The 25,058-nt window shown below is 48.0% G+C and overlaps 1 protein-coding gene across 1 annotated transcript in view; it reads right to left on the bottom strand.

The window, feature by feature from the left end:
* Fat2 (FAT atypical cadherin 2) overlaps positions 1-25,058 on the bottom strand; it is an 85,871-nt gene that overhangs the window by 2,858 nt on the left and 57,955 nt on the right. Inside the window, exons 13-24 of the mRNA XM_085830006.1 lie at positions 22,546-22,699; positions 19,549-19,782; positions 16,679-17,062; positions 15,849-16,063; positions 14,777-14,914; positions 14,176-14,319; positions 12,526-12,723; positions 8,727-9,537; positions 7,078-7,223; positions 3,179-3,620; positions 2,788-2,941; positions 5-462 (exon numbers count right to left, since the gene is read on the bottom strand). Coding sequence (XP_085686132.1) covers positions 5-462; positions 2,788-2,941; positions 3,179-3,620; positions 7,078-7,223; positions 8,727-9,537; positions 12,526-12,723; positions 14,176-14,319; positions 14,777-14,914; positions 15,849-16,063; positions 16,679-17,062; positions 19,549-19,782; positions 22,546-22,699 — 3,478 coding nt within the window. The remainder of the gene's footprint in view (positions 1-4; positions 463-2,787; positions 2,942-3,178; positions 3,621-7,077; positions 7,224-8,726; positions 9,538-12,525; positions 12,724-14,175; positions 14,320-14,776; positions 14,915-15,848; positions 16,064-16,678; positions 17,063-19,548; positions 19,783-22,545; positions 22,700-25,058) is intronic.

Below are 25,058 nucleotides of genomic sequence, written 5' to 3'. Positions count from 1 at the left end.
TGACCCAGCTCCTCGCCTGACCAGGTTCTCTTGATGATGGGCTCGTGGCCAGGGTGGGAGGAGACTACAGCTGGTGGGAGCCTGGGAGGCACGCTGCACACCATCGGCCTCTGTTTGGAGCTAGGTCCGAAGGTGACAAGTTCATTTGGAACTGAGGTCTTACTGGGCTCCAGTTGGTTTAAGTCGTTGCAGGAGCCGGCGTTAAGGGGATCGAGCTCAATGGCAGGAGAAGCTTGGGTGTCGACACCAATGCTCCTGGCTAGGAGGTCTGGATCCTCCATGGCCACTGGCTTGTGAGACTTGCAGCGACGGCAGTAGAGGAGGAGTCCCACGGTGGCAATGATGAGGAGAGGTAAGGCTACTATGATTACCAGGAACTCCTGCTGTCCCCAGTCCCCTCTCTTAATCTCAGGAGTGATGAGACAGTGTCCTCCAGAGCAACCCCTTGCTTCCATCTCACACCTGCAGAGATTGAGAAATACTTAGCGGAGTCTTAAAGGTCCCTCTTTAAAAAATTATTTAATGCATGAATATTTTGTCTGAATGTGTGTCTGATGCCCTCTGAGGCCAGAAGAGGGAATAATATGCTACAGACCATCCGTGAGCCACCATGTAGGGGCTGGGAATCAAACCCAGGTCCTTTGAAAGAGCAACGAGTGCTCTTAACCACTGAGCTATTTTTCCAGCCCCATGAGATAGAGGTCTCATCCCCAATCCTGTGACTTCACCACCCCCACTCTTGTGTGTGTGTGTGTGTGTGTGTGTGTGTGTGCTGTCTGAGGCTGGAGACATGGCTCAGTGGGTGACGGCACTTACTGTTCAGGTGTGAGGTACTGAGTTTGAATCGCTAGCATCCACACAAAAATCTAGCTGTGTTGGCCCCAGACTGTGAGGAGCAGAGACAGGATGCTCACCAGGCCTTGTTGGCCCTCAGTACTGTGAGACCCTGTCTCACAAGAATAAGACAGAAGGCAATAGAGCAGAACACTAGGCATCCTCCTCGGGATACCTCATATTACTGGGTGCATGTGCCTCCACTTATACAAATATGCATACAAGTATACGTGTGTGTATGAGAAAGGTTCTCTCACCCCAGCTGAGCCCCAACTATCTCTCAGTGCTTAGAATTTCACCACAAGGGCCTTGTTCTGCAGTGTAAATGCTGTGTTCCGTTCCCCAGGTTCCTCTTTTAAAACACAAACACCACTTTCCTGGCCTGCGCCCACGTACCCTCCAGTGACCCTGATGCATACCATCTTACATCAGAGCAGGCAGGGAGCAGGATAGTAATGATGTCTGCCGAGGACTCGAGTCATTGAAATACTGGATAATCTCGGGAAGCCCTTTCCCTCTCTGGGCCTCAGTTTCCCATCTCTAAAACAGTGGGAAGACTATGCCATTGACTTCTTTCTTTCTTTCTTTCTTTCTTTCTTTCTTTCTTTCTTTCTTTCTTTCTTTCTTTCTTTCTTTTTCTTTCTTTCTTCCTTCCTCCCTCCCTCCCTCCCTCCCTCCCTCTCTCTCTCTCTCTCTCTCTCTCTCTCTCTCTCTCTCTTTCTTTCTTTCTTTCTTTCTTTCTTTCTTTCTTTTTAAAGATGGTATATGTCTTAGTCCAGATTGACCTTGAACTACTATGTATGCATAGATTATTTGTGTGGGGATTGTTAGGGAAGGGGACACATTCTAGAAATCACCAGGCTATGCTGACCCCCAGTACAGTGTTAAGTGTGTGAGTGTGTGTGTGTGTGTGTGTGTGCGCGCGTGTGTGTGTGTCTTTGAGCATATGAGCCCATGTATGTGCCCATGCCTGTGCACTCATGGGGAAGCTAGAAGAGAGCAGTGGGTGTCGTCATTTATCACTCTCTACCTATTCCTTTGAGACAGGGTCTCTCCCTGAACCTGGTGCTTTCGTTTTTTTTTGGCTGGGCTGGAAGCCAGCACGTCATACAATCCCCTTGAAGTTGAGGTCACAGGTGTTCATGGAGTACATGGCCCGTTATGTGGGTGCTGGAATATTAAATCTCACACTTATGATTGAGCAGCAAGTACCCTTAACCACTAAGCTATCCCTCCAGCCTGGACCTTGACCTTCTGACTCTCTTGCTTCACCTCCTAAGTGCTGGGACTGCAGTCATGAGCCACCATGACTGGTGGTCATTGGTTGTTATATCCAGGATGACTACATGGGAATCTCCTGGGAGCTTGTTAAAATAAAATCAAGGCCATTCTAGGTCATCCTGAGTTCATCGATTCATAATTCCCTCCTATGACTACTTAAAGGTTCCCAAGCTTGGGGGCTCCAACACTACATATCTGTCCAAGTGCTTTGCTTCTAGGTTTCTAGACTGTGTCTCATTCCCTAACAACCCTCATGGCCTAGCCTAGCAGCAGGCAGGGTGCAGTTTTGCAGTGGGGTCTGAGACAGAACCATTCCTGGGCCCAGGGGAATCAGTTTCCCCAAGTGTCTCTGGGACACTCTATACAAAGGAAGTGTGGTCATTCTCTGCAGATGTCAGCCAGAGTTCATATGCCCTAAAGAGCAATTGAGCTGTGTGGCTTCCTGGTCCCTTGTTATGGTCTGGTTCAGATGGATGGGAATTGGGCTTGGGAAACCACATTTCCCCACAAGCCTTCCCTCCCACAATATCCTGATGTAAGAAAGTCATAGGAGGAAAAGACCCAGAGACTGGACTTCTGGACTCACATTGGCTTCCCTAGAGGCAAGAGGGCAAAGAACACTCCCTAATGTTCCAGTGTAAGGAGCCAGGGCATGTGTTTTTTGGGGCTTACCTGTCACCTGTGTAAGGGTGAGGGCAGTTACAGGAAGTGCCTTCAGGGGAGGAGACACATGTGCCACCTTCTTGGCAGGGCGAAGAAGTACAATTCTCCCTTCCAAGTTCACAGTTCCTGCCAGAGAATGGAGGCGGGCACCTGCACAGGTATCCTGGGAGAGAGAGGAAGGTGGGTAAGCAATCGGCTAGTAGTTGGGAGCCCCAGTAAAACCAGTGTCTTTGTGCTGTAGTTCAAGAATCATTTATCTTCTGGATACTAGTGGCTTGCCCAAGATCACCCCGGGCTGTGGTGAGAGACCCTACCCTGTCAACTCTACAGTGAGACACAGGGATAGGTCACTGTCAGGGGCCTTTGGAATAAACCTTGGGGTCATCTTCCCAATCCATACCTGATCCAAGGGCAGGTGAACAGCTCCCACCATTGAGGCACGGGTTCTGGCTGCAGGCGGTGCCAGGCCAGCAGCACTGGCTGAGGGCCCATGTCTCTAGGTGGCCCACCATCTTCTTTCTATGGCCAAGCAGCTCTAACCTCTCACTGTTAACCACAACAGCATCCAGGCAACCTTCAAACCCCAGGGAGACATTTGAGGAAGGATTCGAGGGGACAAGGCCACCCAGCAGTAGGTGTCTCTCAGTCCTCAGACCCTGACATTCCTCTGGGATGACAAGGGAAGTGTTGTCTGTGATGTCGATCAACAGATGAACAGAAGTGTCCCTCTCCTCCAACAGCATGGAGTGCCACTGTCCATCATTCACAGGATGCCGGGAGGAAAGGTTTCCATAGAAACCACCAGGGCAGTGGTATTCCAGATGGAGGAAGCCATTGGCCAGCTGAGAGAGAGCACAGATAGCCATCAGCAAAACAAGGATTTCTGTAATCCTGTGACAGGCTTTCAGTTGTTCTTCCCCTACCCCTACCCCACACCCTTTGCTATGCAGCCAAGGATAACCTTGAACTCCTGATCCTCCGGCCTCTACCTCCTAATTCGCTAGAATTACAGCTGTTCATCATCATATCTCATTCACATGGTGCTGGGGATTACATCTACTTCTTGGTGCATGCCACTAGCTGGGCTACATCCCCATTTCCAAGAATTTTCAAATGCTTCAGAGATTGTCTCTGAAGACTCCAAATGGCCTCAAAATTCCATCCAGTCCTCACCATATTTCATGGAAAGGCCAAGATCCCACTTGACAGATGAGGAACCTGAGGCCCAAAGATACCTTACTGATGGGATCACTGGTGACTGTGCATAGACCAGCTAACCTAGCCTAAGTGTTCAGCTCCAGACTAGCAAGAAACTAAACAACACCAAGGTAGAGGACATCATCTGAGGAGCGACACCCAAAGCTGCCCTCTGCCCTCTGCACATTTGCATGCATACACATCCTAAGTCCCTGGAGTTAAGATGTTAGAAATCCCCTGGCTTAGAACATTCTACTTTTCTTTACTCTCAACAGGTAGGTATGCTTTAGAGCATACCAGGCCAATCTGGGATACACAGCGAGACCCTGCTGCAAAACAGAAAAAGCATGGCTGGGGCGTGTAGCTCAGTGGGAGTGTGCTTGATTCGTAAGCCTCTGATGCAGGTTCAGTCGCCTGTGCTGGCAAGCATCAGGTTGATGTTGTGTTGAAAAACAAAAACAAGACAACAGAAACTAGGCCTGCCCAGGGCCAAATATTTTCCTGTTTATTATGGGCAAGGCAGTTTCTTTAGAAAACTTTGAATATTGCTGGAGGAAATGTCTTCCATGTCCTCATCCACTGCCCTAGCCTTCATCCCATGGCCCCAATGGCAGATGAGCCTCCAGTGCTGCCTAACATCAGATCAACCAGTTGTGACTGAACACGACTTTTCTCTCCTCAGACACAGAGCTCTCTACTGACGGTCTTGCTTCCTGCTGAGGGCGCCAAGGGTGCTCACAGGTGCTCCGACATCACAACCGTCCTCCTCAGCTAAAGCTGGTCCCTCTCTTGACCCATGTCCCCTTCACCTCCTCCAACACCAAGTTCCCTGGTCTCTTCTCTACTGCGTCGCATTATGACCATTCCTTATGGGATTTCAGCCACCCCACAAATATAGGCCAGCCTCCCAATCTTAAAATAAAAAATAAAGTTGTCTTGAACTTGGAATCATTTTCTTTCTTTGTCCCCCAAACGGACCCATCTGTTCTGTGATAAAAACCACTGGTGTCAGTCAGTGTTCAGCGTGCTCTGTGTTGCGCTGCGTCAAATGACATTTCTTCCCATTCTGCTCTGCTCTCAGCAGCCAGTCACTCAGCTATCATGACTGTCTCCTCTTCCTTCTGCCCACTATTCCTCCCCCTCGTCCCTTTTCTCATCCTCCTTTTCCTCCTTTCTTCAGTCTTTCTCATTGCCCTCCCCATCTTCTTCCTTTTCTTCCCCTTTTCTTGCCTCCTTTTTCTCCCTCCTCATATTCCCCCAGTACTTCCTCATCTCTCCCTCCTCTTCCCTTTCCCCTTCTTCTTAGGATGATCCCAGAGCCTTGCACACACTAGGCAAGCTCCCCCTTATTAAGCTTAACCCCCAGCTTCTTTCTGATCCAAGTGCACTTGTCTTCCTGGATGCCATACTCCAAGTCTATTTTTTCCCTAAGCCCATTTGAAGGCTCATGCTTCATACCCTTCTCTTCTTCTGTCTTCTCTCTTCATTGGACTGTGTTCTAAGAGTCAGCCTGTTTTCTGAGCTATACTCCCTGGTGTTCTCACGCAGCCTTATGGCTTTCAGTCACGTGCTGTTGACCCTATGCCTCTCCAGCCCTACCCCAGGCCTCTCTCACAACACTAGACTGGTTATGCTACCTCCTTCTGGAAGTCTACATGTCTAACCTGAGCTCCCAATATCCCCCAACCTCTTCTACCCAGGCAACAGCTCCACCCTTCCAGTGGCTCAGGCCAAATTACACTCCCATGCTCTCTCTACTCCATCTTCTGTGCACTGGGAAAGGCTGTTGGCTTCTAATTCCTTCCCAAAGCTGGACACTTTCTTCACAGTGATGTCCACAAGCCACCCTCACTCCCCTGGGTTATTGGTGCCTCCTCCTCCTGTCTGGATCTCTCTGTTCTTGTCTCTGTTCCTCTAAATTCTATTCTCAAGCCAAGCACTGTGGTGACAATAAGGCAGACCATTGTGTTTGCTACAGGTCTTCTGAAATCCTCTGTTTTGATCAGATGAAAGCAAAGCCTTTTACAAGGACCTCTGAGACCTTCACTGATTCACCCCCAACCCCCAATTCCATTACACTTTAGTCCCAGCTGTGAGGTCTGTCCACCTTGCTTGCATCACGGGAGCCATGTGGATGCTGGGCTATTGTTTAAGAATGCCAACAGTCAAGCGTGGGAGAGCCAATAAAAAGTTAAAAACAAAAAGAATGCCAATAGTCTCCTGTTGTTCATCTAACTAGCCATCACAACCAACGTGCCCGGACAGCTACCTCCCTGAGACACATCCGGGTGTGTCTATGAGGGAGATTCTAGAAAGGCTTAACTAAGGAGGGAAGACCATCCTGAATGTGGCGTGTGGTCCTGGGATGGATAGAAGGGGGAAGGGAGTTGAGCACCAGCATCTATCTCTGCTTCCTGACTGTGGGTGTGACTTGACCAGGCATCCGATGAGAGTTCCATGGGACATAAAAAGAATCCTTGAGAGACTGAGCATAAATGAGTTTGTCGCCGCAGCCCCCTTCCATGCCCCAGGAGACTCCCCTTTCCATTCCTGCCCGCCCTCCCTTCTCCCTGCAGGGCCTCACCTCCCCCCCCCCCCAGTCGTCATCCTTTCTTTTCCCTCTGCAGGGATATGTAGGGGGTCGTGCAGCAGTGAGGTGGGGGAGGCAGGGATGGCAGGTGCAACATTGCATGGGCAGGAGTGAAAGGAACCCTCGGGCCCCCAGTGGGGGGGGCTCAGATATTTGGAGGGGGCATCTTACACACACTCACACACACACACACACACACACACACACACACACACACACACACACACTATTCTTACAGTGCCAGGGTTGTGTGAGCTCACATCCTTCTCTCTATCTTCCAGGAATTTCTCATTCCACAGAGCAAGCAGCCCCACCCCTGAATGGCCTGGGTTGTGTATCTCCAGGTAGAAGTCCCGTGTCTGATTGTGTGTTCTGATTGACAGTCACACTCAGCATCCTTAAAAAGCATGAGGGGATCCTTTGCCAGGAATCAGCTCAGACACCCTCCCTGCATTCCTCATGTCCCCAGTCTGGGGTGCCCATGGAAGCCACTCAGGTGGGAGTCACCTTACCTTCAAGGAAATCGAGGCTGTTTCATTGGTGAACATCAGAAGGGCCCATGGCTGGAGTGTTTTCAGGTAGAAATGGATCTGCCAGTTCTGAGCCTCTAGGGGCCTATACCGCATGTAGCTCTGACCACTGAACCTCCAGGTGGTACCTGCAAATGAACCTGAGGTGTCACTACCCTTGAGATGTCACAGATCTCTTAGGCCGACTTTGTCTCATTCAACCTTTGGGTGGCAGATCGGACACTTCCCACATCTGATATACGAAAAGCCCAGGCTGGGATTGGGTTGGATCACATTTCCAGAGCCACTAAGGGAACTGGGCTGTCACCCTGCATGCCTCCCCCTGGGTACAAGCTCCACAGAATCTCTTCCAGCCTGAGATTCAGGAACAGTGAGTTTCCACCATGAAGGAAGAAAAATCAGCTAATCAGATGTGGTGAGCCAAGCTTTTAAATCCAACACTACCCATATATTTTGAAAAATAGGACACCCAGAAAATTGATTCATGTGTCATAGGTTCCTGATACCTGGGCAAGAAACTGCAAGAAAGGGCAATAAAGGAAAGGAGGGAGGTGAGGAAGTTTAGGTACAAGGAATCCCAAGATGCAAACACCTGAATGTGTTTTCCAAAACTCAATATATTAGTGTAGTAGGAAGCTCTGTCAAGGCTCAGAATGTGAAGGCTCAGTGTTGTAAAACCCGCCTTTAGACTCCCTTCCTCCATACCCACCATGGGAATGCCAAAGGAAGGGATTACCCATGGTTTTGCAATGCGAACTTTTAGTAGCATGCCCACAACAGTCTCTTTGAGCAGTGTGCCAGACTCCAGGTGGGGCATCAGTAGTGCAAGGCTCTGAAAGCCACACACACTGGGGTATGACTAGCCTGGCCTCCATTGGAGGATGTATAGTTTCAGGCAAAACAATGCGTCTCTTTAACACAGAAGGGACTGATGACCCACATGGAGCCTGGTATACTGCAGGCTCTTTACAGCATCAACTGCTCCCATGTGGGTGACAGCTAGCATCATCCTGGGCTTATAGTGGCCACCCATGGGCTATGTGCTATATATCTATCTATATGTAAGTTACTCCCCAAACCAATCATGGGGGGGTGCTCTTATTATTCTAGTTTATTGATGGGCAACAGGAATTTTGTGGACTTTACGGAACCCACCCACTAAGAGATGACGGAGCTGAGGTCTGAACCTATGTTGGGTCTACTTCTTGAGCTGATATCAGCAGGCTGTGGAGCTAACAGCAGGGGCATCAGGAGCTGACATGTCTGCAGGCTTCTGTCAGGCTCTTTTCCAAGAGTACCTGAAATGTCAATCTCAATCCTTACAGTAGCAAAGCCCACGAGTGTAGAGAGGTCAAAGGATTCCCTTCAGGGTGAAGAAGTGAATCCCGGGAGCCTGATGCCCCAGTCTGTGCTTTTAGGCACTATTTCTATTGTAATCAACTGTTAACCTTCAGAATTCCAGAAGGCAGAGAGAACCTGAGGGGTACCCCATGACTAGACTTTGTGAGGTCACTCCCCATGGTGTGTTGGTCTCTGGCATTTAGTTTGATTATAGCTATGCTCATGAACCTTGGTGGGAGTTTACACGGAGGCAGATAGCCAGGAGCCAGCAATCCATCCCCAGTTCTTACCATTGCAGGAACAGTTTTTCCCCAGGTGGTGTCGTGGTGTCAGGATGCTGAGCCTGGCTGTACTGTAAGAGGGCCCCACTCTGGGCTCCAGGGACACTGTCTCTTGGCAGGTTTGATCCTGGCAGCTTGGCCCTTGGCATGGTACCACGGGCAGAGCTGACCTCATCTGAATTCCTACCGAGTGCTCCATCTCTTTGGCTGAGTGAGCTATGGCAGATGCCAGCTCCTGGAGATCATAGGAAGTTCCAGAATGCCCCTCAAAGGCCAGAAGCATGTCCACCCCAGCTGTGGCCTCTGCAGGCTGCAGGCTGGCCAAGTGGATGTTGGCTCGTTTGATGTCCAAGATATTGCTGAGGAATCGCTGCAGGTTGCGCCAGTGATCACTCACGAGCTCCTCGGGGGTGAGCTGGTGGAAGCCCAGCCACACAGCTTGCTGCGGAGCCTCCTGCCCCATGTGCCACACGTGGACGTGGACCCCAGTGATGGTGGTGAAGGTCCCATCACTGACTGTGACATTAAACAAGTATCGGCCACGAGGCAGTCCTTGAGAGGCAATAATCTTGCCATCGGATGCACCCACTGTGAAATACTTGCCCAGGCTTCCCTCTTGATCCAGGCTGTAGGTCAGTGTGTCCTGAGGGTCTCGGTCGGTGGCATGGATCTTACCTACCATGCCACCCTGAAATTCCTCCTCCCCCTTTGTGATGAAGATTTCCAGTGGGAGTGTGGAGGGCGGGTAGCGACTCTGCTCCGTGACGTGTACTCTGACAAACGTGGAAGATGACAAGGGGGGGAGGCCACTGTCTGACACCTGAAGATAAGACAAACAGCATTGGTGCTCAGAAGCATCTCTATGCCCAGCTGAGGCTGATGTCCCTATCAGCCTAGTCTCCCTTCTCCATACCTGCCGATACAGGTGTTGCAAGCTGTCATGTTTGGAAAAGGATAAACTCCAACGCATGGGGATGTGCTGGAGACTTTCCTAAGGTTTTGTAGAAAATATGGAAACAGAAAAACAAATTTCCCCAAGCCTCCTGAGTCCCAAGCCTCTTCCTAAATCCCTCCAAATAAACTTCCATGTGTGTGCACGCACACATATGCACTTACTTGTGTGTACGTGCATATGCTGACTGAGCCAGCTCTCCAGCACAGGCCAATCTTTTCAACTTCTGAGCCCTCTACCTCAACTCTCTGCCCTAGACGCTGGCAAGTTGGCAGGTACCTCTGATCAGTCTTCATATCCTTCCCTGGCTACTACCCCACTGAGGAAGAGCCTCTCTTTCCTACATGTTCAGAATGGGAGTGTGATTGTCATTCTCTGGACCAGTTGAGAGCTTTCTGTGGCTGGGCCCTCTGTTGTGGTCAGGGAACAGGCAAGATGAGTTGCCAAACATGCAAGAGGCTATCAGCTTGGACAAAGCAAAGAAAATAGACAGGAAGATGAGTGAGGGACTGACTTAGGTCAGCTGGAGGTGAAGGCCTCTCTGAAGAAGGAAGAACAGGTAAGGGGTCCTGGGTGTGGAAGAAGTGGTGTGCTCAATTAAACAGGAAGGCAGTGGAGCAAAGGCAGGGAAGGCTGGGCTGGCCTCCACAGTGGGCTAAGGAGCACAAGGCTGTTTCACAGTGGTGAGAAACTCATGAAGGCTTTAAACAAGGATGGACTGACCTCTTTAGCTAGGAGAACCAGGGCTGGAGGATGACCCAGCTCTTATGAGTGTGTGTGGTAAGCTTTGTTCTCAACAATGCTCACAGCTGCAGGCCCACAACTGCTTATAACTCCAGCTCCAGGGGATTAAAGCGAGTACATAAATGAATATAACAAATTAGGGTGATTGTTCAACCTGGATTGCCAAGGCTAGCTTAGAGTGTTGGCTGCTGTGGATTGATTATCACCGGTGCTCAGCAGTTATACAAAATCCAAATGTTAAAATACAATCCCCAGTGTTTGTACGTGGAGCCTTTTGGGAAATAAGATCATAGTGGCGGAGTGTTCGTGATGATAATTAGTGCCTTAAGGAGAGAAAAAAAACTTATTTATGAGACAAGATCTAGCTATATAGATATAACTCAGGCTAGCCTCAAACTTACAACCCTCCTACCTCAGCCTTCCGAGTCTTGGAATTACAGATGTGTACAACTCCTTTGCTTTGTTTTAAAACAAAGTCTTGACATGTAGTCCAGTCTGTCCTGGAAATTGCTTTCTAGCCCTGATTGACCTCACACTTATAATCCTCCTGCCTCAGCCTCCCTAGTAGTAGGATTATGAGACTTGTACCACTGTTTCTGGCTGAAAGGACCCCAGTGCCCTTGTAAGCAGATTCAGCACTGGCCTGCTGGTTTTATGCAGTTTCAGTCTGATCTCTGCTTCAGGCGCTAGAACTGTGAGAGGTCTGATTGTAGCCTGCCCCACCTGCCCCACCTGTCCCACCTATGCTGTCCACCTGCCCCACCTATCCCACCTGCTCCACCTACCCCACCTGCCCTACCTACCCCACTTGCCCCACCTACCCCACCTGTCCCACCTACCCCACCTGCTCTACCTGCCCTACCTTTTCCACTTGCCACCTGTCCCACCTGTGCTGTCCACCTGCGCCACCTGCTTCACCAGCCATTTGAAATGGAGAACACCACACAGAGAGCAATCCTCCTGTTCCACTATGATTGACCAACTTTATCTATACGTCAATTTCCTTCCTTACAGTACTTTCTATTTTCCAGTCACAGGTCACTCTACACTCTTATCCACTCTTATCAGACATTTATCTTTCCCTGGCTACTACCCCACTTAATCTTCCTGTCTGGAGTGCTCTCCAGGTCCCCACAGGTCTCCACTCAGATAGCAAATATGACTGTCCCCTGCCTTGTCTCTTGTTACTTTATTTACCTATCTTGAGTCATAATGTGTGACTGCCTCTTTATCTACTCATTGTTTATCTCCATACTCAGACTAGAAGCCACAAGAAAAGGAGCCGTCCCCTTCACATCCTATGCTAAGGTTGTCTTCAAGTCTCTACATGCATGTACACACACATTAATAGTTAAGCACATGTGTACACACACACACAGACACAGGCACAGACATGCACACACTGACATACAGATACACACCCACACGCACAGACATACATACATACAGACAGACACACATGCACACACAGATACACACACAGAAAAACACACAGACACACAGACATACAGATACATATACAGACAGACACACACACACATGCATACACTGACATAGAAATATGCACCCACATGCACACACAGACATACAAACACATACACACATGCACACACACAGACACACACACACACATGCATACACACACATGCACAGACATATAGATACACACATACACACATGCACACACGGACATACAGATACACACATACACACATGCACACACAGAGAGACATACAGACACACACACATGCACACACAGACATACAGATACACACATACACACATGCACACACAGACATACAGAAACACACACATGCACACACATATACAGACAGTCAAATACACACAGACACACACACACACATGCACACACAGACATACAGATCCATGCACACACACATATACAGACAGTCAGACAAACACACACAGACATACATACAGACAGACACACACATGCACACACAGACACACACACATATCCACCCATCCACTGACAGGCACATACACACCTCACATACTTCTTCCCCACAGCACTGTCATTATGTCTGCCAGCAGGCATCCTGCCCCCAAGCTGTCACCACACACACCAACTTGGACCCACACAGCACTCACCTCAATGTGAAGCTGATACCACTCCTGGGCTCTCCTGCTCAGGCTCCCAGCTGTCACCAGCCAGCCATCTGGAGTCACCCGGAACACAGACCCAGTGTTCCCCTCTGTGATCCGGAAGAAGTAGGGAGGCCCATTCTGTGGGGAGTCAGGATCATCCAGGATCAGCTGCAGGACTTTGATGCCAATGGGGGAGTTCTCCTGTGATGAAGAACAACAGTAAGCCAGAGAGTGGTGTAAGCCCCAGCCCCGTCAGTCCTTCCTTTGTAGTCCCATCTTCTAGGGACCAGTGCTTATCCCTCTGTCCACAGACAGGGCCCAGGTTGGAAGCTGGCCTGGTAGTCTTCCCTCAGTGTCCCTGAGTGCAGTACTGGGTCTTAGAAGGGGTCTTACACCAAAGGTCAAACCCTTGTCCTTTAGAAGAGGTCATTGCTGACCCCCACAGCTGACATTGCTAGTACTTAGAATCTGCAGATGCATGGCACTTTCATGTTTTAAGCATTACTTTTTCAGTTAGAAGACAAAATAATGGGTCTCATTATGACATTTTATATGTGTGTATATGTGTGTGTATGCACACACACACACACACATAAAATTTGACCTTATTTTTATATATCTCCTCACTGCCCTTCTAGTCCTTCCTGGAGCTTGTCTTAGCTACCTGTGGGTTCTTCTTCTTACCACCCTTTATCCCTTACCCAGGTTTTTACCACCTATCACTAGATAAGAGAGAAAGGAGGAGGAGGAGGAGGGAGAGGAGGAGGAGGGAGGGGAGGGGGGAGAGAGAGAGAAATCTAATTTCTTTCTTCTTGCTTCTTCTTGCTTGTATCTGGTCTTTGCTACTTTGTAGATTATTCTTTCTCCCACCATTTATCCTCCATCACTAGATAGGAGAGAAAGGATAGAGGAAATAGGTAGGTAGGTAGGTAGGTAGATAGATAGAACTGGATCGAATTTCTTCTTGTTTCTTCTTTGAGCATGACTACTAACAAGCCACAACCCTCCCTCCCCCTATGACCAGCAACCATTCACCTATTGGGGCTCTAACCTCTGAAAAGTTCCCACTATTCCAAATTTCACACAGTTTCAAAAACTATCTGCAGATGACAAAACCAGGCCTCTGCTAGAGCATGACCCAAATTATACTCAGCTGCTGCAAAGCAGCCCCTATCAACACACCTGGGATTAAAACCCAAACATATTCTTATATTTCTGGGTTTTTTTTTAAAGAAACCAAAATTCCAGAATTCTTACTACACCTTCCTTCCCCATCTCTCTGGTCCTCCTCCTCCTCAAATAGTCTTCTTTCTGCTTTCATAATACGTGTGTGTAAATACATATACGTTCATATTTAAAACTAGACTACGTATGAGAGTTAACATGTTGTGTTTCTTCCTCCATGTACCTTCATGTCTGAAATCTCTGAAGTGGACCCTACCTACTTCAGTGGAAGGGGTGAATCCCACATAGGACAGAATGATGGTCATATAAATAACTAACAAGGATTCTTTTCAATCCCATAATCCACAGCTCTCCCACTGCCCCTTTGGTTCCCTGTTGCCTGTAGGGACAGCTGGTTGGGTGGGCCACTCCTGGGAAGCTCCTCCCATTGAGAGGGACACAAGAGGGGTGAAGTCAGGGTGTCCTTACCTGGACAGCAGTGCTGTAGTTGAGCTGGAAGAACCTGGGTGGGTTGTCATTGACATCAACCACTTCAACAGCCACTTCTGTGTCCTCATGCAATGGGGGCTGCCCACTGTCTGTGGCTCGGATCCTCAGGGAGTAGCTGGGGGTCTGTGACAAGATGCACATTGAAGAATTAGAAATAATGGTGTCTGCCCTTGGTGTCTGCTCCATGGTGTATTGCCTACTCCCATGGCCTAGTCCTAGAGCTGGCACTCAGGCCTAGAATCAGACAGAAAGAGAGGATTTGCAACCCAGCTTCTTCTTACTATGAGGCCTTGGGAAGCAGACTGAGCTGGGTGAGGGTACAGTCAGCTTGTACTTCCCTAGGATGGCTGTGCCCATCTCATGGTGAGATGGACCTAAGGCAACTAGCTAAGTGCCTGATACAGGTACCAGTGCATAGTAGCTGTCACTGGATTGATCCCTCATCAGCCTGTCTCTCATCTCAGAGTTCACAGAGGAATCTTCCTGGGGACTCTCTGGACACCAGGATAGGGCATGTTTGCTCTTTCCCCTCTGGACCTGCCATAGAGCCACACTTCTGCTCAGCCTGGACATGACTCACATGTTCCCAGTCCAGCGCCTTGGCCACCTGAAGCTTCCCTTTCTTAGGGTCGATGGTGAAGTGTCCAAGCTGGTTCCCTCCTACCAAGCTATAGGTAATGACACTATTCACAGGTCCATCGTCATCAGATGCAGACACCTGCAGGAGAAAGAAGACCGTGAATGCAGGCACAAGAGTGGCCAAAAAGAGTGGTAGCCCTGAGAGTGATGGCTATGTTCATATCCCAATGGCTGCCACTGAGTCTGCGCTCCCTACCCCAAGAGAACCTCTTGTGACCTCAGTATGCCATAGATGCACTTGTTCATCTGTTTTCTCATGGTGACAAGGTACAGCAGAGTTGGTCTTGGGAGGTCAGGGTATGAGGAACATGTGAAATGATGTATCCTTAGAAAGTGTTGTGTCTGTTATCATAAGTCATTCTAGTCATGGCGGGTGCTATCATGGGAATCTACTCATGGAAAGAGAGTGGAGTGATACTCTAGGAAGGGTAGGAGAGGATTCAGGGAGCCTTGAAGGATGAGGAAGGGTTTGGGTACAGAAAGAACACTCCAGGCAGAGGAAATGATCTGAGCAAGGAAGTCTGAAACCGTGGGCGTGTTCGGAAAGGAACATCTTGATGTGCATTTGGGGCACAGGATGCATATGGAGGAAGGAGGCGAGACCGGAAGGGAGATGGAGAGGAATCCTGAAGAACTAAATATGAGCATGATTCATGGAAGGATCAACTGCATTTAAACGCAAAGAGGTATAACATGACATACCCTTCACCCCTGTTTCCCACCCACTGGCACTCCATGTCACTCTGTCATAGATAGGCATTGGGCCATCATCTGGAGTCAACCTCCTTTTTGCTCTCCTATTGAACATTGCCAGTGTTGTGCCCTCACCAAATCACTCTGATAGTAGCATGTGGCACAGTTTTGTTGAGAAACTGCAAGTCATGGTCTAGTCTACAGAACACTAGCTTGATAAGGCAAGCTATGTTTGTGATGAATGGGAAACTACAAGGGGAGTGAGGCAAGAGCCACCCCCAGAGCCCACACCCCACAAAAAGTGAAGCTGGGGTCCTTACCGTCAAGATGACATCACCTACAATGGCGTTCTCTAAAACCCTCACAGTGTACAGGTCATGGGTGAATCGGGGGTGGTGTTCATTAACATCGGTGACATTAATCACGATGGTGGTCACATCGCTAAGGGAGGAAGAGCTCTTCCGGCTGCATTCAATGGACAGGAAGTACTTGGGATTTGTCTCAAAGTCCAGGCTCCCATTGACATACAGGATTCCTGAGGCAAGAAGAGGTGATGGAGGTCATGCAGCTGGAACTGTAAGGCAGAGGTCTGTCTGAGGGGTTGGGGGAGAGCTCCTGCGCACTGGGGTACGTGGGAGGACTCTGCATGAGGTGGAACAGTGAGATCCTTCCATGAGTCCTGTGGGTTTGACTCAGGCTCCATAGTTAGGAGGATTGTTCTGCCTTTCCTCATGACCATAACAGAAAATTCAGGACTGCTAAGAATTTGGCTGGGAGTGGTTTTAGATAAGCAGTGAGCTCTATGCTACCTGAACACTGGATTTCAGCAAGTGTTTGGTACAGGGAAGAAGAGAGGCATGCCAAGCCTCCTAGGGTTTGGTCTGTGCTGAGACCAGGAAGCCACCAAGGGGAATAAGTGGATGGATCTCTGATATCCTGGATGAAGTTTTAGGTGAAAACATGGCAGAGTCACAGCACTTTCAGGTAAGCTAAGTGCACATGGATAAAGGGATCAGCTTATGGGTCTCTTAAGAACTGAGGCATATAGATAGCCAAAGGATGGAGGGGCTGTGTGGATGGATGCTCCCTTTATGTGAAAAACTAGTATGTGCCATGAATGAAGGCCTGAGCTGCCCCCTACCCATCTTACCTGTGTGGGCATCCAGTCGGAACTTCCCCTGCTCATTCCCTCCAGTGATGTGGTAACCCGTCTTCTCTGATCCAGGACGTGTGAGGGTAGCCAGGTGTAGCACCTCCATGTCTATTAGAGCATCCTCAGGCACCTGTGTGCTATGCTCCGAGTTCAGGAAGATGGGAAGGTAGTCCTCCAGGCCCACGACGGAGACTGTAACAGTGCCCAACGTGGACAGTGGTATTGGGGTGCCTAGGTCTGAGGCACGGACCGTGAGCTCCACAGCCGAGCTTGATCTGACCTGCAGAGGTTTCTCCAGGCGAATCACTCCTGAGGTGGCATCGATGGAGAACTGGCCATCGGCAGAGTCCGTCAGTGAGTATACCACCTGAGCGTTGGCACCTGTAGAGTCCAGGGGTAAGAGTCACACTGAGGATATTTCACAGCAGGGCTTGGGAGGGGCTCCTAAAAGCTGCTGTGCCCAGGCAGGGTATGTCAAAAGCGAGAATATCTCGGGCAGCCACTCTCAAGCCTTCACTCATAAAAGTCCTTGGGAGAAGGATGGGCTCATTCACAAACTAGTTGGCAACTTCCTATGCACCTATAATTAATGCCAACGTAAAAGGTTAAGAAAACGGGGCTGATAGGGGGCTTGTTTGACAAAGTGCTTGTCACCCTAGCCTGGGGACCTGAGTTTGATTCCCAGAATGCATGCAAAAGGCAATGCATGGTGGTGCGTGCTCTTAATCTCAGCTCAGGGAGGAAGAGACTGGCAGATCTCTGGGGCTTGCTGACAAGCCACCTTAGACTAACTAACTCCAATGCCAATGAAGGCACCCTGTTTAAAAAAGCAAAATGGATGGCACCCAAGGAATGATGCCCAAGGTTGACTTCTGGTGTCTACACATACATGTGCATATACATCATGAACATAAATGTGACAGGTGTCCCAGGCCCAGCTTCTCTGCCTTTAGATTGACTGTTCACCCTCCCTAGAGTTCTGTGTTTCTTCAAAAGTCTTGGCTCCTCAATGTCAAGCTAAGATCTAGGAGATTTTCCATTTACATTGCTAGGAGAGTATGACTCTACTTTATAATCACCATCATCATCACCATCATCATCACCAATCATCATCATCTTAAGTTATCTGGCTACTTTGACCTCCAGAACATGTTTTAGCCTTCCCGAATAATCAATGATAAAGTCTGACTTAGGAAAATGGCCCACATTAGTACGTTTCAGGATGGCAGCTGCTGTAATCAGTACAATATGGTACAAGCACACCACAGTAGATCTAATTTGCCCTGTGTTATGGTTTGACTGTGACCTTCATAGTTCATGTTTTGAAAACTCAGCCCCTGGTTCCTGTGTGGCTGATGTCTGGAGGTCACTGACACGAGATGAGGTCATGAAGGTGGAGCTCCAGGGATGGCATTGGTGGCTTCACAAGAAGCAGAAGACAGACCCAAGATACTGTGGGTGCCCTTGGTCTCCCCACAATGCCTTCTGTTATAGTGTTATACAACCGGAAGCCCTCCCCAGCTGCTGGTACCACATTCATTAACTTCCTAACTTCTATAACTGTAATCCAGATAAGCTTCTACTTTCTCTTTGGTGTGTGCATATTTCTGTGTGTACAGGTGTGCATGCATGTATGTGCATGTGCATCTGGAGGCTTGAGGTCAATCTTAGGTGTCATTTCTCAGGAGCCATTCATATTGTTTTTCTGAGACAGGGTCTATCACTGATCCAGAGCTTACCGAGGCCAGCTGGCCAGCAAGCCTCAAAGATCTTCCTGTCCCCCCTTCCTTGTCTGGCATTTGGATTACAAGCCCACAGCACTATGCCCAGTCTTCATAGTGGGTGCTGGGGACGGAACTCAGGTCTCATGCTTGGCAGCGATCCCTCTACCAAATGGGCATCCCTGTAGTGGTGAATCTCACCAGTGACTTACTAGTCACCTAGCCCATGGCATTCAATCACACCAACAGAAACCAGACTAAAAGACTGCAAATATCATGAGATGAAAACAGTATCACTGAAATAAAAATGTAGGCTACTGTGGTTAAGAATATAGCTCGGTGGTTGTGGTTTGAATGTGAAAAGGGCTTCTGTGGGTTTGTGTGTCTGAACACTTGATACTCAGCTTATAGAACTGATTTGAAAGGTTGTATAATGCTTAGAAGGTAGAGTTCCCTGGAGGAAGTATGTCACTTAAGGCTTTATAGCCTGGTCCCACTTTCTGAGTGTGGACACAATGTGACAAGCCACACCCATTGTCCTATGGCCATGGTGGATCTATCCCTTCTCAACCCATCGGACAAAATAAATTGTCCCTTCCATAAGCTCTTATTGTCACAGTAACAAGAACAGGAACTGACACAATGGCAGAGAGCTTGCTTAGCACACCGGGTTCAAACCCCAGTACCTAAAAAAATAAAAGTAAAATATTGCAACTGTTTCAACTTCACTGTCTAAAATTTGCTGAAAGGATTTTAATAAGCATAATGGACTTAGAGCCAAAAATTTCTTTCTTATATAAATTAATAAATTGAATGATACATTTGTAGATTTCTGATTAGCTGTTTTCAAAATGGCTTTGAGAAAGAAATGTGTTTAGGCTTCAGAGACAACATAAAGGTTCTTCAGGTCTAAGTGGCAGAGGGGAATGGATTGTGTCTGTCTCTAATGCCACTAAAGGCACTTGTCATAGCCTCAGGTGTATAGCTGTCCACAGATATCTTCCACTCTGGAGTATCCACAGACTCAACAAGGAGTTTTAGTCCTAGCCCATCCCAGAGGACACAGAGACAACTCTTCACCCTAGCTGGACCTAATGTTGAGATGGCTCACCAGCAAAGGTGGCCACCAGTCCTTCACATACTCACCCTGATCAGGGTCCCGGGCAAAGACCACAGCCACAGGGGTTTTAACTGTGGTGTTGTCGAAGACAGCCACAGCACAGTGACTTGGGAAGAACCTCGGGGCGTTGTCATTCACATCCTCAATGTGGAGAGTCACCTCTGCCTGGCATGACTGGCCCCCTCCATCTGTTGCCTTAGCAACAAGGTTGTATACATCCTTCCTTTCCCGGTCCAGGACTGTTAGTGTGGTCAGCTCCCCTGCCAGGAGAAATGACAGAGGTTGAGCTTCCCTGAGAGGACCCGTGTGCCCTCTAGAGAGCTACAGTGATGGTGACAGTCCTAGCCTCAGGTTCTATCGCAGCAGAGAGACTGGTCTGTGCACATGCTGTCAGGGAAGAAGCCCAGCTGCATCCCCTAGCACCCACCTGCTTCCTAATTCTCCCACAACACTCCATCATCACCAATCTAAAGCCATCATTAATAAGATACAAATAGACTGATTTTTTTAAAGGCCAATTAGGCAACTTTTAAAATCAGGTGAATACACACACACACACACACACACACACACACACACACACACACACACACACATATATATATATATATATATATATATATATATACATATACATTCAGAGAGTATGTGATCTGAGCATTACTGTTTATGTCCACAGAAACTTTCAATATATATTATATAAAATAAAACATATACATTTATTATATACTTATATATGTGTAAATATATATATAAATCCCACAGAATAATTAGCCCAATGATAAAAATACATAATGTATATGTGAATGTGGTCCCACATGCCTTTAATCCCAGTAACTAGGGAGGGAGAGGCAGGTATATCCCTGTGAATTAAAGGTCAGCCTCATCTACATGCTGAGTTCCAGGACAGTCATAGCTTTTTTGAGAAACTGTCACAAAAAAAATAAAAATAAAATAAAACAAACAAAAAAAACCCCAAACACATGTATAAAGATATTCTCTGAGGTATTGTTTATAATAGTGACATACTTAAATCACCCTATATGCTTTTCAAATAGAAATTGATTAATATGCTTTAGTTGTATAGTAAAGTAATATGTGATGTTTTCAGTTAGACACAAACTGGAATCACCTGAGAAAAGAGTCTTAATTAGGGGCTTTCCACACAAGGTTTACCTAGGGTCATGTCTGTGGGGGATTTTCTTAAATTAACTGTGGGGAGACACAGCCTATTGTGGGAGGCACCATTCCCTAGGCAGGGGATCCTGAACTGTGTAAGAGAGTGGGAGAAGGCCAGCTGAGCACAAATGAACATGTATGCATTCATCCCTCTCTGCTTTTGACTGTAGACGTTCTGTGGCAGGCTGTTTGAAGTTCCTGCCTTGACACCCCACAGTGATGGACTGTAATATGGAATCGTGAGCTGAAATAATAAACCCTTCCTACCCTCATTTTCTTTGCATTGGGGTACAGTCAGAGAAATGAAACTAAGAAAGTATCATCAGGAATCACTAAAAACAACTTTACAGTCTTCCTTGCAAACACCTGCAAGCAATCACTAAGGGAGAACAGCAAATTTTCCATCAGAGAAACAATTACAGAGAGAGTTTGGAGGTCCACGGGAAGGCGAGCTGGTTGGCTACACCCTGAGTAGGCTTTGGTGAAGGATTATTGTGTAGGCTGCTTTCTTACTCCAGCTGGCTGCATACCTGTGGTGTTTTTAGACTTGTATACTGAGCGTGCATCGTTTTCATATTCTGGAAAAAATGCCCAGTTTGTTTTTCTTTTAAGTCCTCATGGGAAGTTCTGCAGCTGAGCAAACAGTAGCAGAGAGAAGGCGAGCTTCCCAAGTCACTCAACATGCCGCTCTGGGGTCAGGAAGGACAATATGGTCTGGGATCCACCCAGGAAGCTTCCTGGGACATGGCTGTCACCACCACCCCTCCCCACCTACCCCTCCCTACTCAAGAATCTCTGAGTCATCTTTGGAGCTATGGATTCAAGCCAAGGGTTGGCAGCTGGTCCCTGTGCCTGGCTGCCTCCGGCCACCTGCTACCCACAGCGAGCAGCAGGACAGGGTCTTACCTGGGGGTATTGCTCATCCCTACCTCTCTGTCCAACAGTCCTCCACAGTTCAGCCCTGGCATGGCTATTTGAGGTTCCCCTGTGGCGGCTTCCACTTCCTATCTATGTTTGGTCCCTTGCTGGTCTTATGACAATTTGTCCCATCTACTGAGTTCTTCCTTAGCCTGGGTCAGGCTTCCAGGAGCTTTACTGCTTGTGGTGTTTACTGAAGTCTTGGTCACCAGTGACCCAGTTTGCAATGTGCAAATCTTGAGATTGCACCAATTTTGGCCCTTACTAGTCTGAACCCTCCATTGGCTCAAAAGGGCATCAGCCCATCTGTTTTCAGGGCATCATCTTCTGTCCTCTCTCTCTCTCTCCACTCTGTACACTCAGTCAGGTGTCCTCTTCCCCAAATATGACCCTTGAGGACATTCTCTCTCTACCTTCTTTGTCCTTCTCTGCCTTCCCTGAATGCTTGCCTAATTCCTATGTGAGCTCAAGACCACACAAAATGGCATTTGTTCAAAGAGGCTTTATTTAACCTGGCTCGTAAGCCTAAGTCAACTTCTGTCAACATTGCTGTCTCCCCTCTACCCTTCTCCTCTTCTCCTATGTTTGTTTGTTTGGGGACAGATCTCATATTATAGCCCCAGCTAGTCTCGAACTCACTATGTAACTCAGGCTGGCCCTAAACTCTCCATTCTCCTCACTGAGAGTACAGGTGTGAACCTTTCATTGTTCCTAACTCAAAACACTGCCAGCCACTGACCCAGCAATCACTTTCCCTCTTGGATTATAAAGAACTGGATCTGAACTCACCCATCCTTTTCTTGCACCCCAGATACTGGTATCTACTAATGGGTAGACAGGTAGATGAGTGAATTCCTATTTCAAGGAAGAGCCCACCATGGCATGAGCACATGTTCTTGGCTTTGTCCCACAACTCAGAGATTTACCTGTGTGAGGGTCCAGCTTGAATTCCTGGGCCCCCGATCCATGCAGAGAGTATGTGATCTGAGCATTGGTGTCCATGTCTACATCTATGGCAGAAACTTTCAAGATGAAGTGTCCGGGGGCGACGTCCTCACGGACCTTGCCAGTGTAGAGAAGCTGAAGACAGAAAGGTAAAAGAGGGAGTCTGAGGCAGAGTGCTTAGATCCAGACGTGGGGGAGGTGAGGTGGGAGGGCAAGAAGTGACTCAAGTGAAAACATACAGAGACGGGGAGGCAGAGAAGGGAGCAAAGAGGGAGAAGGAGATGGGGTAAGGTGAGAGACCACCTGGGGTGACTCATTGGGTAACCCCAGTATTCAGTATTCCGAATCCCAAGCTCAGGTTCATTCCTTTTGACTTCATAGTAAATTTAAGGTCAGCCTGCGTTACATCACTTTCTGGTTTGTTTGTTTGTTTATTTGCTTGTTTGTTTTAAAGAGACATGTAAGGAAAATTAAGATTAAAAGCTAGAGACCTGATGAGATGGCTCAGAGGGAAAATATGCTTGCCATATAATCCTAAAGTCCGAGTTTTATCCCTGGAACCCATAGAAAGGTGAAAGGAAAAAACCAACTTCACTGTGTTATCTTATGACACCCCCCCCCAGTGAACACCCTCCCAACTCCCATCACATCATACACACAATACAATAATAATGCATAAGATAATTATTTTTAAAGCTGGAGGAGAGAGCTGAGGAGATGGCTCAGTGGGTAAAGAGCCTGTCACAAATGCATGAGGATCTGGGTTTGGACCCCCAGACCCCACATAAAATGTAGGGAGGGGGTACTCCTGTAACCTTAGCACTGGGGACGGGGGTCAGAGGTGGGCATATTCCTCAAGGCCACGGAGGTCAGTGGTCTGTCCTGGGGATATGAGTAGGGAGGTGATCAATGAGCTTCAGGCTTACTGAGCAGCCCTGGCTCCAAAAGTAAAAATAAAAGTGGAAAGTGACTGAGGAAAGATACAAGATACTGTTGATCTCTGCCCCACCACACACACACACACACACACACACACACACACACACACACACACACAAAACAAACAACAGCAACAAGTCAGAAGAGGAATGACAGAGAATAAGTCAGAATGTGGCCTACAGCAGCCACTATTAAGAAGTTAATGTCCAGGGCCTGGGAGGACCCACCATAGCCCACTTGGAGGAGGTCACTGGAAGGGAGCATCGGATGATGCAGTCTCAGGCCAAGCCCCGCCAGTCCCATCCCTGCCTCTGTTGTAAGGCCAGGCTGCCAGAGCCACCTCCCTGCTCATATTTCCAGGACAGACCACTGGCCTTTAAGGCAGAGCCAGATTTCAGTGGCTCTACCACCTGCCTTGTTCTTCCCTCCCTCCCTCCCCTGCAGGGCAACCTGGGGCTGGGTACTGGAAAACAGCTGGAGCCTCTGAGATCTTGGTGTCCCTTTGATAGCCTAGTTTGCACCAATGCAGTACAGGCAAGCATGGACTCTGAGCATTCTCTGGGTGGACACATCATACCCGACTGGACTGGTTCTGGAGCTCAGATCTCTCTTCCCTGGCTTTGATGATGCTATGAGCCGTCTTGGGAAAGACTAGGCTGACCTGATCCTGACCTCTCCTAACATAAGAGAAGAGGGAAGCAGCGAGCATGATCAAGCGGGAAAGAGAAAAGAGATGGCCACCTTTCTCCCCAGGGGAAAAAAAATCTTTTGGAGGTCACTCAAAAATGTGCCCATTCTGACTCCACACTTACAAATGTCCCAGACTCTCTTCTGCTGTATTTGATGTGACAGAAGAGAGGGGTGAAAGAAAAGTGACAGGGTGTACACATGCATGTGTGCTGCATGGTGCCATATGTGCACTTGTGTGTGCAAGTAAGTTAACGTGTGCATATATGCAAGGACATATGTGGGTACAATTGCATGAGAAACATATGTGCATATTGGCAGATGCAGCAAACAAATGTGGCAGCTGTGGAAGTATGTGCTTATGGGTACACACACACATTTTTTGCAGGTATTTGTGTCTATGTGAAGGGGTTGTAGCTGACCCTCTGGGCAGATGTGTATCTGTATGTATAAGTATGCATTGATGTGTCTACCATGACTGGTTAGATTTTCAGCAGACATGAATCGTTCTAAGTTGATATGTTATAAATTAAAATGTTTACAGTTTAAGGTTTTTTCTTTTGTTTTGTTTGTTTTTTTTGTTGTTATTTTTGAGGCTAAGTCTCTCTGTGTCTTGGCTGTCCTGGAACTCACTCTGTAGACAAGGCTGTCCTGGAACTCACAGAGATCTGCTTGCCTCTGCCTCCCAAGTACTGGGATTAAAGGCATGTGCCACCACATCTGGCCGGTTTAAGGGTTGTTTGTTTTTTTTTTAAAGCAAAATTTGGAGTAATGGAAATTCTTCCAAATGTTAAAAATCAGTTATTGTTTTTAAAAATACATTTAAAGGGAAAACTCTCTGGCTATTTTATTGCATTTGTGTGTGTAT

The sequence above is a fragment of the Mus caroli genome, unplaced genomic scaffold (genome assembly GCF_978045245.1).
Source record: "Mus caroli unplaced genomic scaffold, Mus_caroli_1 scaffold_13, whole genome shotgun sequence".
NCBI classification, from domain to species: Eukaryota; Metazoa; Chordata; class Mammalia; order Rodentia; family Muridae; genus Mus; species Mus caroli.
Note: the sequence above shows the minus strand (reverse complement) of the source record. Positions and strands in the feature narration are given on the sequence as shown.